Consider the following 13,532-nt stretch of genomic DNA (forward strand, 5'->3'; position numbering starts at 1 on the left):
CGGCTACAATCTTACATATTTACATATATAGTATGTTCATTCATATGTGCTGTAAGCTAACCCGGGAGATTTGGCGCCATCGTGTGGACAAACCTAGGCAATACAAATCTATGACAATAATAATAATAATTAACTCGTTACTATCAATGTCGATCGTGATTTAATGATGGCAACAAGCATACTGTACAACAATGTCTACTATTAACATGATCAATTATCATTTGTCTCATTCAATTAGCTTACAATGGATCCACTTTGAGTAGAGGTGCAAGTAAGAAAGTGCAAGTTATCATTATTTTCCTTGCATTCCTTTTCCCCCCCTAAGTATTCTTTTTGGAGTTATTTTTACATTGGTGCTGGGTGGGTGTTGAGTGCAGTATTTGCAGCGCAACCGGAAGTCATAATCATCCAGACGTACTTGACGACGGTGTCGGGTGAAGGGGGGTCATAAATCGAGACTCCTTGTACTGTATTTGCATACAGTACTGCTGCATAGCCCAAAGACAACATGACCCAGGGGTGGGTGCTCCTTTCCCAACTGTGAAAAAAACCACCCCAGGGACCGGGGAACTTGGGGGAGGCTAAATATTTATATTGGGTGACAGTTTCTCCAGCCCCCCCGTCGCTGTCCAGCCTGACGGCGGCAGCTGTCCGTCCACCGCCGCCGAGAGGAGGTAAGCCAGACGCCGTTCGCCGTGGGACCACCCCGGTGCTAGTTAGCGACGAGCTAACTGTGATAACGACGGGGCTAACCCATTATTACCAAATGCCTTGTCTCCTCATTACCCGTTAAATATCCCTTTTCCTTACGTCTATATCTATTAGATGCGTTATAAACGACTTTTTTCGCATCCAATGTGCAAGTTTAGATAAGTTAGCGGAGACGAGACAGTCTACTCTGTCAATTTAAACAGCTGCCAGACAAGTTCCTGTATTTTTCAAAATACAATCACTTGTCGGTATTTGAAGTCTAACGTGATCATGAATTTGGCTTTTATTTTTGAGAGATCATGATTCCGACTTCCATTTTTTATTTGAACAATAACGTTTAACTTAACTGCTCGTTCCTGAGCAGGCTCCAGGGAACCAGCCGGAGAACGGCGTTAGCCTAGCCGAATTAGCCTTCCGGCAAGTCATCTTGAGGTTGTCGATCTGCCAGCATGCTAATAGCCGCTTAACCATCGCAACACACTGCGGTGCGTCTGCTGTCTCAAGGAAGCCGGGGGAAGTGTTTGCCGAGCGGAGCCATGCGACAGTGGTGTGTCCCCGCTGCGACCCGAAGCACGGAGCCACTCCCGGGGCGCCTCTCCCTGTCGCCCCTTCCATCAGGTAAGCTAACGGGGGGCAGGTGGGTCTTCTTGGGTCAGGTCACTAAAATCATGCAACTTTAATGACGTGCAAAAACAAACGATGAATGCAATGCACTGATTTCACTCTGCTGCAACTTGCAAAGGAAGTTTCAACTTGAGACTTGATTGAATAAACAGACTGATATTCCTGGACGTATACACCAAGCATTCCTTAATATTTGAAACTTTCAAAACTTGTGTGGATTTTTGTTATTATTGGAACAATAAAGATTGCATTGCATGATGAGACATTTTAGACCACTTAATTTAATCAACACCTTTCTACTACGACGACCGCATAAAATGATGTATACTTGGGGTTCTGGGTTCGAATCTTGGCAGCATTTTCTCTGGATACACCAGTTTTCCCCACACATACAGTGCACTGTTTTCTTTTTAAAGGCTTGATTTTTGATGTGGCTCTCCTCTAATTGCACAGCTTGATGTCGTGTTGTCTTCCTAACCGTTTTGTGCAGATGTCAGAATGGAGTGCTGCAGAGTGGAACCCCGCTACACCATCGAGCAGATAGACCTCCTGCAGCGTCTGCGCCTCTCCGGCATGAGCAAACCTCAGATCGTTCACGCCTTGGAGTCCCTGGAGAGGCTGGACCCGGAACCGGACCCGCGGCCCGCTCACTGCGACTCCCACCCGACCGCTCCCAATAACAACGGCAAAAACGCCCACGCCAATCCCTCCGCCCCGGCGCCGTCCTCTTCGTCGTCCACCTCCTCCCTGTCCCTCACCTCGGCCACCACGCAGACCTCCGGGCTGGACGGCGCGGCGCTGTCCCCCAGCAACAGCTTGGAGGCCTCGCCTCCCCCCCTGTACCCCACCGGCGTGGCCGTGCAGCGCTCGTTCAGCTACGACATGGTGGGGGAGGAGGAGTGGGACCTGGAGGAGAAGGTGGAGGAATACATGAGGTGAGGGGGGTCGGGGTCAGCCGTGAATTAGCAACGAGTGAGGAGATGAAGAGAAGAGAACAAAGGAGCAGACAGAGACAGATTAATATAACATCGGGTAATAGCGCGCCGGCTCCCCGGAGCCGCCCGGGTGGTCCGCCGTAACTGTAGTCGCGTTAATTCAGGTCAGGTGCGCAGGGATATCTTACTTTTGGCTGAGAACGTTAAGTGAGCTAAAGTTGTTCCGCGGTGACGTGAGCATTGTTTTTAACTTTGGCAGGAGGGATAGCAACCTGGTAAAAGAGGAGATCAAAACCTTCCTCAACAACCGAAGGATCTCTCAAGCGATAGTGGGACAAGTCACAGGTAAGGAAACACAACAGTCTAGAATTCATATTGCTGCTATGCTTTATGTGTTGTGGGACCATTGGGCATTTTAACCTCAAAATGTTCGCTGTTTACCAGTAATGATGTTTTTTTTCTTCCAGGGATCAGTCAGAGTTACATCTCGCAGTGGTTGTTGCAGCAGGGCTTGGAGATGAGCGACTCCAAACGCAGAGCTTTCTACCGCTGGTATCTGCTGGAAAGAAATAATCCAGGTGAGCGCTCCGTCAAAACAAAAGAGTCCAGTTGCAAGTACGCTTCTAACGCTGGCTTGCTTGCTGCATGCAGAAGATGACACACACATACACACACAACTTTGATTTAACTTGCCATCCCCCAAAATAGTTTACTTGACACACATGCACACATACACATGGCTACTTTCTCCCCTTCATCTTTTCTTTCAAATCTTTACCTGATCCACCGTTGAGGCTTTGCTGTCGTTGTCATAGCGGGAGCAACGCTGGTGCTGGTTTTCCCTCCTACACGGTCTGATACTAACAATAGTCCTCTGCAGTGGTTCCGATCCGACTCGGCCACGGCGCTTTGCTTCCGATTAAGGCTTCCATTCGCTCGGCTGACGCGGCAAAAAAATAAAAATCAAATAAATGAAAAGGCGGCCGGTTCTCATTGGCCGATTGCACAATGGAAATTCCACTTGCCCCGACTGACATGTGCAATCTTACCCTGACTGAAGGGCTGAGGTGGAGCGAAAGCCAGCACAGCGTGAGTCCCAGGGCCAGGGGAGGGGACAGAGACGGGCTGGCGGCGGGGGCGAGCGGCTGCCTCCCCAATCCCAACACCAACCTCAACCCCAACTCCAACCCCGTGTGGAGCAGGCAGAGAGAGCTGCTGATGCACTTGCTGCCGTGGTACACTGCTGCCGCCGCCAATGCAGCCCAGCCAGGTAACCTGGACCCAAACCACCCCCCATTACCCTTCCAAAAGATTTTTTTTTAAAAACTCTCCTTCCCTGTTGCTCCCCGCAGCAGGAGTCTCGTCTTGTCTTTAAAAAAAGGGTGAACTTGGACATTTCTAGAACTTTCTGGAAGACAAATGAATCGAGCAAAACACCCCGATCGTCTTTTTTTTCGGTTTTATGACCAGCCAGCCCTCTCTCCATCAGGCGCAACTTTATCCATGAGGTCCATGGTGAAGGAGGAACCCGACTGGCGGACGGGCATCATGGCCGAGAGGCCGGCGATCGTCGGGGCGCCGCTGAGGCTGCGGCGAGGAAGCCGCTTCACCTGGAGGAAGGAGTGCCAGTCCATAATGGAGAGGTGACTTCACTCACTATTCTTTTCAAGCTGCGCTCAGTTTGTTTTGTTTCCAAGAAGCAAACCACGCCGTGGTTTCTCTATACCAATAAAAACCCAACCCTAACCACTGGGTTACGACCACGTTCCATTTCTACACTGGCGACGTCACCTGACTTTTTCCCAAGCACCAAACGGCAAATACTTTTCAGAGCATGAGCTTTTTCCCCTCCCGTGTGTCTCTGGACTGTATTATAAGCTGTTTTTTATTACCTCTGCTTCTCAGTCTCAAATAAACTCGTCTTCTTTTCTCGGACGCCCAGAAGGATGCTGACAAAGTAGCATTGCCCCCCCTCCCTCCCACACCTCACCCCACCCCTGACAGTCCCACCCACTGTGCGCAATTGATTTGTCCATTAGACGCATGCAGTAAGTACTAGGGGCACTCACTGTAATAAGACCACACGGGGCCTTCTGCAGTGGCGATCCCAAGGAGCTGTTTTTAAACCCAAGGACACGCTTGTGACCATGTCTCGCAGACACACAGCGAAAAAACATGTTTCAATGTGGTTATTTCCAAATCTCTCTGAAGTGACTTTTAGTGTTTGTGTGGCCTAAATCCCTTCCCACAACACTTTGTATTAAGAAGCATTTCTGTCACTGTTATAGTTTCTTTGTGGAGAACCAGTACCCCGACGAGGCGAAGCGGGAGGAGATCGCCAACGCCTGCAACTCGGTCATCCAGAAACCAGGTGCCAAAATGCATTAACTTATAAGGGATGAACTGAAGCTGATTTGTCTGACTTCCCATCTGATCAATTTTTTATTTTAGGTGTCTTTTGCAGATTCCGCTAAGCTAGCCGTATTTTTAAACCAGTCAAAATAATGTCACCAGTAAATGACCAGGGTTTTTTTGTATCAAAAGTTAGTATTTTGGCTACAGCAGCCAAAAAACATGATGCGGCTGATAATATAGGCGACTACTGGAACCGATCTTCTGACCAAATCCCAAAATAGCAGTATTTGGCATGATAACAATATTGTGTGCCAAATTTGGATAGATTAGATTAGATTAGGTTAGATAACTTTATTCACCCCGTATTCGGGAAATTTCAATGTCATGGTAGCAAGAGGGTGAGAATACAGACACAGCAAAAGACATTTTAGACATAAATAAATAGGTGATAAATAAATAAATAAAAATAGATATAAATAAATAAATAGCTGGGTTGCTGAAATAAATATATATACATATACTACATACATATATATAAATATACATATACATACATACACATAGATGTATGTATGTATCATCAAGATCATCACTGATAGTGATTGGGTACCATCAGATGATTTTATGGTGAAAAGCAAAGCCATGAACAGAAATTTTAATTCTCAATTTGAAAATATCTTTTTTCTAATGACTATAATTTATGCTCTTTTTTTTTTTTTTAGGTTGCAAGCTGTCTGAATTTGAGCGTGTGACAGCATTAAAGGTGTACAACTGGTTCGCTAACCGTCGCAAAGAGATGAAGCGGCGGGCAAATATCGGTGAGCACTAGATAGTAGACCAAGGAAAAAGTCCCAAAATTAACTTTTGATTACGTATAGAAGCCGCCATCTTGGAAAGCCACGGTATCGAGGTGCCGAGTCCGAGCTGCCACTCCAACGGCGAAGAAGGGGAAATACAAGAGTTTACCGATCAGGTCAACCAAGGTTTCTCAGAGCAGGTAACGTCGCCGCCGAAGCGGAAGGATAGATTTCCAAACGGCCTATTTCAACGATGCTTCTTCGCCAACAGGAAGAGGCATCCACCCGAAGGGTGACGGAGCCACAAGACCCCTGCGTCAAGGCGGCTCCGGACGCCCTCCCCAACTCGGACATCCCAGAGCAGAAAGAGAAGGATTCAAAAAGGGAAACCGTGGACGAAGAGTGACCAAAGCTGGTGAAGTCGTTTGGATTTTAGTCATAATACTTTCCAAAAAAAAAAAAATTGCGTCTCCGCGTCCTCAAGGGTTTCAGAGCCCACTCGAGGTTCCCTGACAGGAAACAGGCGGCCATATTTATCAAAAGTTATTCTGCTTATGTTAACAGCAATATAAAATACATATATAAATCTATACATATAAAAGTATGTAGTGCATTCCAAGGTGGTATTAACAAGCCTAAATTCCTTACAATTAGCCAAAGGATACCTCACCCATTTTAATCTTTGATTTTCTTTGTATTTCTTCGCCTTCCGTTTTCTTTTGACGGCGAGTGGCGACGTAGTAAGTAAGTGCCTGCAGGTCAGGTTAGACAGACCTTTTTAAATGGCGGCGTGCGCATTTTTCTTTTGGCCGGCGCCGACGTCCGACCTCAAAAGGTCGCTTTGGCGAAATCGTACGACCAATGTTGCCATTTGCAAAGCCCCGAAGGACACCTGGAATCTCAGGAAATCCAACAAATGGTGGCTCAAGATGGTGAACAAGTGCGCCAGATGTGTGCGTGTGTGTGAACGTGTGCTGGTGTTTAAGCTTCAAGAGATTTTTCTTCATCATCGCCGCTCTCACTCCAAACAGATTGTTCTATTTATACATTTTTTATTAGTAGAACAAAGCGAGGACTATCCATCATGTCTTTGTTCCACTCGATGCTGCTCTTCTTGCTCTTTTTTTTTTCTTTTTTCCCCCTCATCTAACCTCATTTTGCAAAGCCTGCAAAGCTTCTCTTTCACCAAAACAAACGTCAATGTGATTAAAAATCGCGTCTTCTTCCCTCCTCATTGGAATAAGCTAAAAGCTTTTTTGCTGGTGTACTGCACTTCAAAAGTGGATCTCACTCTAATAGTAATAATAATAATAATGCTTGTGTACATAATAACCCCCGTGGATAATTGCATTTGTGGGTGCTTTTCTTCAAACTAACAACATTAGCAAAAATATACTGTAAACTGTAGAATTGTAAAACTTGAAATATAACTAGAAGACTTCAACTGTGCCTGAGTCGCTCTCGAAATGTTCATAAAATGGACAAACGTGTTTGTAATGTACCGTGTTTTTTTTTTTTCAAATAGTCAAAATACCTCCCTAAAATAAACAACCTGCCTTTTTTTCCATCAGGGAAAAAAAACGGGTCACAACTGTAAATACCTCAGATCGTACAAAGTTAATTATTTCGTTAACTAAAACTGAAAGTAAAAATAGTCGCCGTCCGTCGAAGAAATAATAATTAACGCTGAACCTGAAAATGTGCAATAATTGACCTTTTGATGCACAACATTGGTCAAAAATGTGTTTTTTCATTCTGGATGAGTTTTTTTATTTTTTTGAAATCAAATATATGACTGAAAAACGCTGTTTGCAATTTTTGTTTAATGACGTAGTTTGAGAACAAATACAAGATTATTTGTACGCAACAGAATCAACATTTATTCAATATTTGGCCTTGTACTTAATGAATAAATGCATTTCAAACATTTCTTAGCACGCACCCAAAATATATAAAATGGATATTAATCATCTTTCACCCATGTTGTGCATTTGAGGGTTAGTGAAAAAAAATGAGTTTTTATTCAGAACGTAAGAAAGAAACATTGGATTAGGAATGTATAATGTTAATTGTGTCAAACCTTGAATTCTGAGTGCTAAATTTAATTCAGTGTAGCGATATAGAAAATAAAAACCTCTGCCATTGCATCTGTTCACAATGCAATTGTTCCTAAAAAGACCATTTCTAAGCTGTTGCTAATCAAAAAAGCTGCACGTAGTACGGCTGTTTACGTTCCGGTAAGCGACCGCGCTTTATTCCTGTTTGTGTATCTTGCCAATAAATAACAATGGCTATTATTACAGAAAAATAAATATCACCCCGCCCCCATCCGCAGTTGAGTAGTCCCAATTTGCATCCCATTTCCCCCCAAATTGCGTTTACCTCCCGATGCCAAAGGTACGGATGGCGGCGCAGGTGATTTTTCAGTGCAACACTAGCCAACATTCTTCAAGTCGAATCCGCTCATTACATGCCGACGGCAGCCATTGTTGTGACTGTTCATGATACAATGTCTTGTAACACTTATGTCCGTGGCGGGTGGTCCGCCCTCCAGAACGGATTAGTATTATTATGATTAATATGCTCCTTGCTATCTGCTTTTATCTGACAGCAAGCAAGAATAAAAGTATTGTTAACGATGTTCCGTGCAATGTCCTTCTTGTTATCTGTCATAACAGTTGGCATCCCGTGTCTTTGAGGGTCTTTGAGCGCATGGATGTTGTATGACCTTCTAGTCTTATGCTTCGTAAGTGGGTCTTTTGGTTATTGGGGGGGGCACCATTATTGATTTTTTAGAATGTGACAGTTACCTTTCATTACTGGTATTTTACAAACATGCATACAATCAAAGACTCGGAACAATAGAGCAAAATAGCTCATATTTGAGATATATTTTTATATATATTTTTGGATTCCCGTTTGTAGTGCTCAAACAAATGTATACATATTTTATACATATGTAAAGCCAAAAACAAAACATTTTACATTTTTCCAGTATAAACAGGAATTTAGGTTAGGACATGGTTGAACTCATTGACCCTTGTAATTTACCTTTCATCATTTTAAGTGAATAATTAAAGATATGAACTGATTCATTGCTTTTGCATTTCCACCAAGTGACTTTATTATTTATTACACAATAGCCAGCATTTGCTTTCAAATTATTAGCAGCAGATGGCAGTAGTATCATATTGTAGCAAATTGGGGCGTTTGGCTGCTTTCGTTCAATCCATTTCAGTTTTAAACATAATTCCATCACTTTAGAGCATTTCTTCAGCCATCACAATAGTAAAGACACGAGTATAATTATCATCAAAATTTGACCTAAAGGCTCATGTCTCAATCTAGTCCAAATACGTACCGCTAAACCCATTTAGCCTTTATTTAGTGTTTTAAATATCCCAGAAGTGATGAATTATCTTTATGGATGTTCACTTAGTCATTTAAGGTTGTCAACAATAACATTGATCTAATTTTGTAATATAATTCATAGCTCGCTTTTATTCCTTATTTTGTTTTCGCATCATTTGTGGTAATTACATCTTTTCCTTAACCCCAGTATTGAAAAATGCAATAGTAAATCATTGACATTTTTACCCCGTTGTTTTGTTGAAGAATTTGACGACCCTCCAAATTACGCCTCAAGCAACCCGTTGCACATCAACCATATTTTTGCGCGCCAGGGCGACATACCTCACGGGCTAAACACGTGGCGTGGTCGTTGAGAAGTGACTTTTCGATCCAATTAGACACTCGGGTTGTGGTTGGGCAGCCCCAGGCGCCATTTAAAACAGCACGCCAAAGAAGAAGAATAATCATCTACATTGCTTGAGGTCTTATTCAAATTTAAGTGCACGACATGCATACGCAAAAGTGCGCTGTCGTAAACATTGACCTTTATCTTGTCATTTCAGATCATAAATACTCCAACCCAACAGATTTCTAATCAATAAACCACAACTTGTTGCACCACCAAAGACGTTTAGAGTGACAATTGTGAAAAATATTGACTCATTCCCCACCTGACCAGGTATGTATACATTAAAATATAACATTTGTACTGATAACGCCCTTTAATGGCGATAAATGTCCAATCTGTCCTTACAATATTCTGTTTAGCGACTATTCAGTTTGCCCGTTACGTCACATATGGCATCAACAGTTGTTTTGCAGTACTAGAACAGAATCAGTTCATTTAAGAAGCCCCAAGGTCCAATAAATTACTAATTGAAAGATGACTCCACAAGTGCGCGACAGCCATACTTGTCATCCAATTAAACAATACGAAGCAAAATTTTGCTAGCAGCATTTTTCATTCACATGCTTAGAAGCCTCTACACAATATTACAGATGATCTGGCGTAATATAAATGTTCCCTGCATTGCTTCATTTTAACATATTATAGAGTCCAACTTAATTTATCAGAAAAGAAAGTGCTTCCACTATCAGTCATTCCTTCTTATGTGTATGTTTTTTTTTTGCCTTTGCTTGTGGAAACCAGAATTCATGACCTGTCACCTTTTCTGCTGACGAAACAGACCGTCTTACTGCTTCGGTAACTTGTTTGGCTTTTTTTTTCTTTTTTTCCTTTTTCTTTTAAGAAGCCCGATGACACATGTGGCATGAAAAGTATGCAATTCAATTTGTCAGCACTTATTGCTCCACCGCTCGGCTAGCGGCAGTTTTGATTAGTGGCTTTTTCTGCTGATTTGGCCTCTTTTTATTTCACTTGTTTATTTCCCACCAATCTGTGGACTGCCTCATCCTGTCTGATTGAATTTCACTTTTAAGTGAGTGTGTCAATGTTAAGGTTACCTTTAGACTGGCAGTATAGTAGAAAGGAAATCTATTTTTGCTAAATAAATACTAGGAAAAAAATCTGATCCTGAGAGCTGACCTTGCACTACATTTACTGTCAGAAAAGAGAGATTAGATGAGAAAATCTTTTCAAATAAAGGGAGGAAGTAACCCAAAACAGCACACTTTGGCCTGAATCTGTCATGGTCATGTAGTCCCCCCTCGCAAAAAAAGCTTTTTATTTTTCCTTGTTTAACAATATTTTACTGAACACAAACAGGTTAGGATGCTGATAGAAAATGTTCCTCAACTGCCTCTCCTCTCATTTTATTATTTTTTTTCTACATTATTCTGCTTTCATAACTTTCTCCCTTTGTGCTTATTTTTCTTAGAAGCAATTTTCCATCAGCCAAAGTAAAAGAAAAAAATATATTTTATCCTGCAGAATATGTTTAGAAATCCCAAATAATCAAATTTTAAAGGTATTTTTCTAACACTATTTTTTAGCTATGATTTTTTTCCCTTATAAAAATAATGTGTCATATAAATTAGTCAGAAATTTTATTTTGCTGCCAATAATTTAGTAGTTTGGGCTTTACATGGTTATATTGTATTTAAAAGCTCATTCGTGTGTTAACAGTTTTAAATGCAATACTCAAAGTACACATTTTTTCAATAAAATAATTAGTCATAACTTCTATATTTTAGGCTATGGTGAGCCTAACCCATTTTTTATTTAGATTTTTTTTAACAACAGTTTGTCAATAGAAAGATGTAAAAAAAAAAAGAGCGTTTATCGTGTCGCTCTTTATACCCTTATTTTCTTGTTTCCTTGCTTCCACTCTTAAGATGAAAAATAAACAAATGAGATGGAATTGTGTGTTAAAATTCAGTCAAGGTATCACCTTGATGCGGCGTGATTAATCAAGACATGCTGCATCATCTAATTAAATCCACTCTTTGCGGAATACGCTTTTATTTCGGTCTTCATTCTTTTCGTGCTTCCTTCGCTACACGTTGCCGTTGTCCTACCCGACCTTGAATTATTCTAATTAAGCTCATTACCTTGTGACTTGAGAGACTTTCTGTAGCAAAGCCAGCACTGTTAAAAGAAAAGCAACCTTGGAGAGAGCTGGACAAGGATGACAATACTTTGCTCGTTACGCGGGGGAGGGGTCCTCAGCGGGAGCCGCTTTGTCTTCTCCTCAGGTAATTAATACGCTTATTAACTCCGACTCATCAGCATAATCAGAACTGCAGGCGGAGAGGGCTCAAATTGTGAATTGTTTCATGGCGAGCAGATTTGAGAAGATTGACAAGTGACTAAAGAATGGTATGCCGTCAAGAAAAACTGGTCTAACCATGACTGCAATGACCAACTATTGTCACGCATGACCGTGAACCAATACACACCTAAAAAATAATAATAATTTAAATAAATAAAAATAAATCCGTGTTTGGCTCCAGTTTTTTTAACTAGGTCTACAATGTCTTCTGTGTCTTGTATCTGTCTTGCTACTGCAAGCAAGAAATTTCCTGAATACGGGAGGAAATAAACAACGTGTTTCTTTGCGTTTGGTATCAGCGCCGTTAAGATTGCACACCATTTGCCAATCCAGGCCAATCACACACCTCAACAGAGCAGGAGTCGTTATAGTCAAGAGGCGTCAACTTGTCTTTGCCCGTGGAATCTGTGTCAACATGTTTTTTTGTCCCCCTCCCTTGCCAGGTCTATTTCCTCAGGGCTTTGTGTGCGTAGTACGCATATTTTGACTCCAAGGCCAGAGTGGACTAATTGAAGCCGACACGTGGACAAGGATCCCGCGACCTGGACCCGAAAACCAATCTAAATTACCAACGGCGACGGAGAGAAAGAGGTGGCTTTTCTGATAAGTGATCAAAATATACATATAGGATTTACACACACATCTATATGTATCTATATATAATAGTGTCCTATTGCATCTTTATCCTTGCCACATACTAAAGATAAAGAACATTACACGGTTGAGAATCAAGGCCAATGCAATGGTGAGGCGCTGCTGAAAAGCTGAGTCAGAAACTATTGTTCTTAAATGAACAGGAAAATAGAATTATGGATTTCTGCAGATATGCTATGGAGCGACAAGGCAAAAAATTGCGTGTTTGAAGAAATGAGTTAAAAAAACGTTTCAGATGAAGCTCAATGACGTGTTTCGTGTTGGCTTTTTAATGTATCAACTTAACAGTACTGTACTAATGACTTAAATGCTCACTAATTGACTGGTATACCTCCAAAAATACTTCATGTGAATTCGACAATAAATAGGACATTTGTTTAAAAATCAATGATGACGTGCAAATGTATTGGACTTAAAAAAAAGGGAAAAAAACAATCAAAATGTACTAAGATGATGCCCATCTTGAAGTTGTAATTGGTTAATTTCCTCACCGCTATTTTACACTTTGCTTACTGATGCGGTCCAATACAAAGTGCCTCCTGAGCAATTTCCCGGAGGTGAACGGGACAATAAAAGGCTAACGAGCTACAGGGTATTATGTGAGGATATATACATATCTAATATATATGTATCTATAAAACCCTTATTGCCTTTTCATTTGGGCTCAATGAATGTGGCTGCGCATCATAAATCACTGGTGAAAATCTCTGGAGTGGGAGGAGTCTCACTCGTTTTTATCGGGACAAACACACACACAGGGGGCAACAAACTAATCAAATGATACTAGGTAAAATATTTCAGGCTTTCTGAGCATGTTGCGTGATAACCGGGTAATACATTAAGGGGCGTGGCAGGAATCGAGTAATGTTTGTAGGGGAAATGCATGAGGACAATTGGGTGAGGTGTGTTGAAAATGGACAAAGGTCTTCTGGGGGGAGTTGGAGGCCTTAATGGAGGGAAAGGGGTTTTCGTAACCCTTTGCCATTCGTTGTCATGTACGGTGAACCGGAACGTTGCTCTTACTGAAAGGACACAATGTATTAAGGGAGACTTTGTCCTTCCATATTTGAAGTCAGATCTGACACACACAAAAAATGTAAATTGTAGTTGAAAATGACACTTATTTCTGTCATTAGTACTGCAGAATTTTAATCCTGTTATATTTTGAGGGCAAATTCTTGCCGGGATTAGTAACATTCCTATTAAAACAGAGGTCTCATTTTAAATAACTCTTTAGATAATAGCGGTCAAATTACAATTGCCCGCAAACTCAACTGACTTGACAACAAGCTGCCGTTTGTAATTGCATGAAACTCTTATTTCAAGGTGCCGCTGTAAACTTCAATGTAATTCTTTCTGCACGGTTACCATTA

General features: G+C 41.7%; 1 protein-coding gene across 6 annotated transcripts; it reads left to right on the plus strand.

Annotated features, from left to right (window-relative positions):
* Window positions 1-371: 371 nt before the first annotated feature.
* On the plus strand, window positions 372-8,063 carry LOC144067341 (homeobox-containing protein 1). 6 transcript variants are annotated; one of them, XM_077590997.1, is made up of 11 exons: window positions 372-674; window positions 1,220-1,329; window positions 1,826-2,270; window positions 2,530-2,615; window positions 2,738-2,848; window positions 3,331-3,540; window positions 3,760-3,913; window positions 4,559-4,641; window positions 5,348-5,443; window positions 5,504-5,622; window positions 5,694-8,063. In XM_077590997.1, exons 2-11 carry the CDS (start codon window positions 1,248-1,250, stop codon window positions 5,826-5,828), a joined length of 1,521 nt encoding a protein of 506 aa, XP_077447123.1. In that variant the 5' UTR covers window positions 372-674; window positions 1,220-1,247; the 3' UTR covers window positions 5,829-8,063. The 6 variants fall into 6 exon arrangements, with proteins under 6 accessions (XP_077447123.1, XP_077447121.1, XP_077447122.1 ...); XM_077590995.1 differs by having other exon boundaries at window positions 373-674; window positions 1,076-1,329; XM_077590996.1 differs by having other exon boundaries at window positions 373-674; window positions 1,216-1,329.
* Window positions 8,064-13,532: the final 5,469 nt, after the last annotated feature.

This window comes from Stigmatopora argus, chromosome 21, assembly GCF_051989625.1.
Source record: "Stigmatopora argus isolate UIUO_Sarg chromosome 21, RoL_Sarg_1.0, whole genome shotgun sequence".
NCBI classification, from domain to species: domain Eukaryota; kingdom Metazoa; phylum Chordata; class Actinopteri; order Syngnathiformes; family Syngnathidae; genus Stigmatopora; species Stigmatopora argus.

Bases quoted from the DNA above. Each gene is read 5' to 3' on its own strand.
- LOC144067341 (XM_077590997.1), top strand. From the start codon at position 1,248: ATGCGACAGTGGTGTGTCCCCGCTGCGACCCGAAGCACGGAGCCACTC. The intron at 2,271-2,529 runs GTGAGGGGGGTC...TAACTTTGGCAG, and splicing joins AAGGTGGAGGAATACATGAG to GAGGGATAGCAACCTGGTAA. The intron at 2,849-3,330 runs GTGAGCGCTCCG...CCCTGACTGAAG, and splicing joins GCTGGAAAGAAATAATCCAG to GGCTGAGGTGGAGCGAAAGC.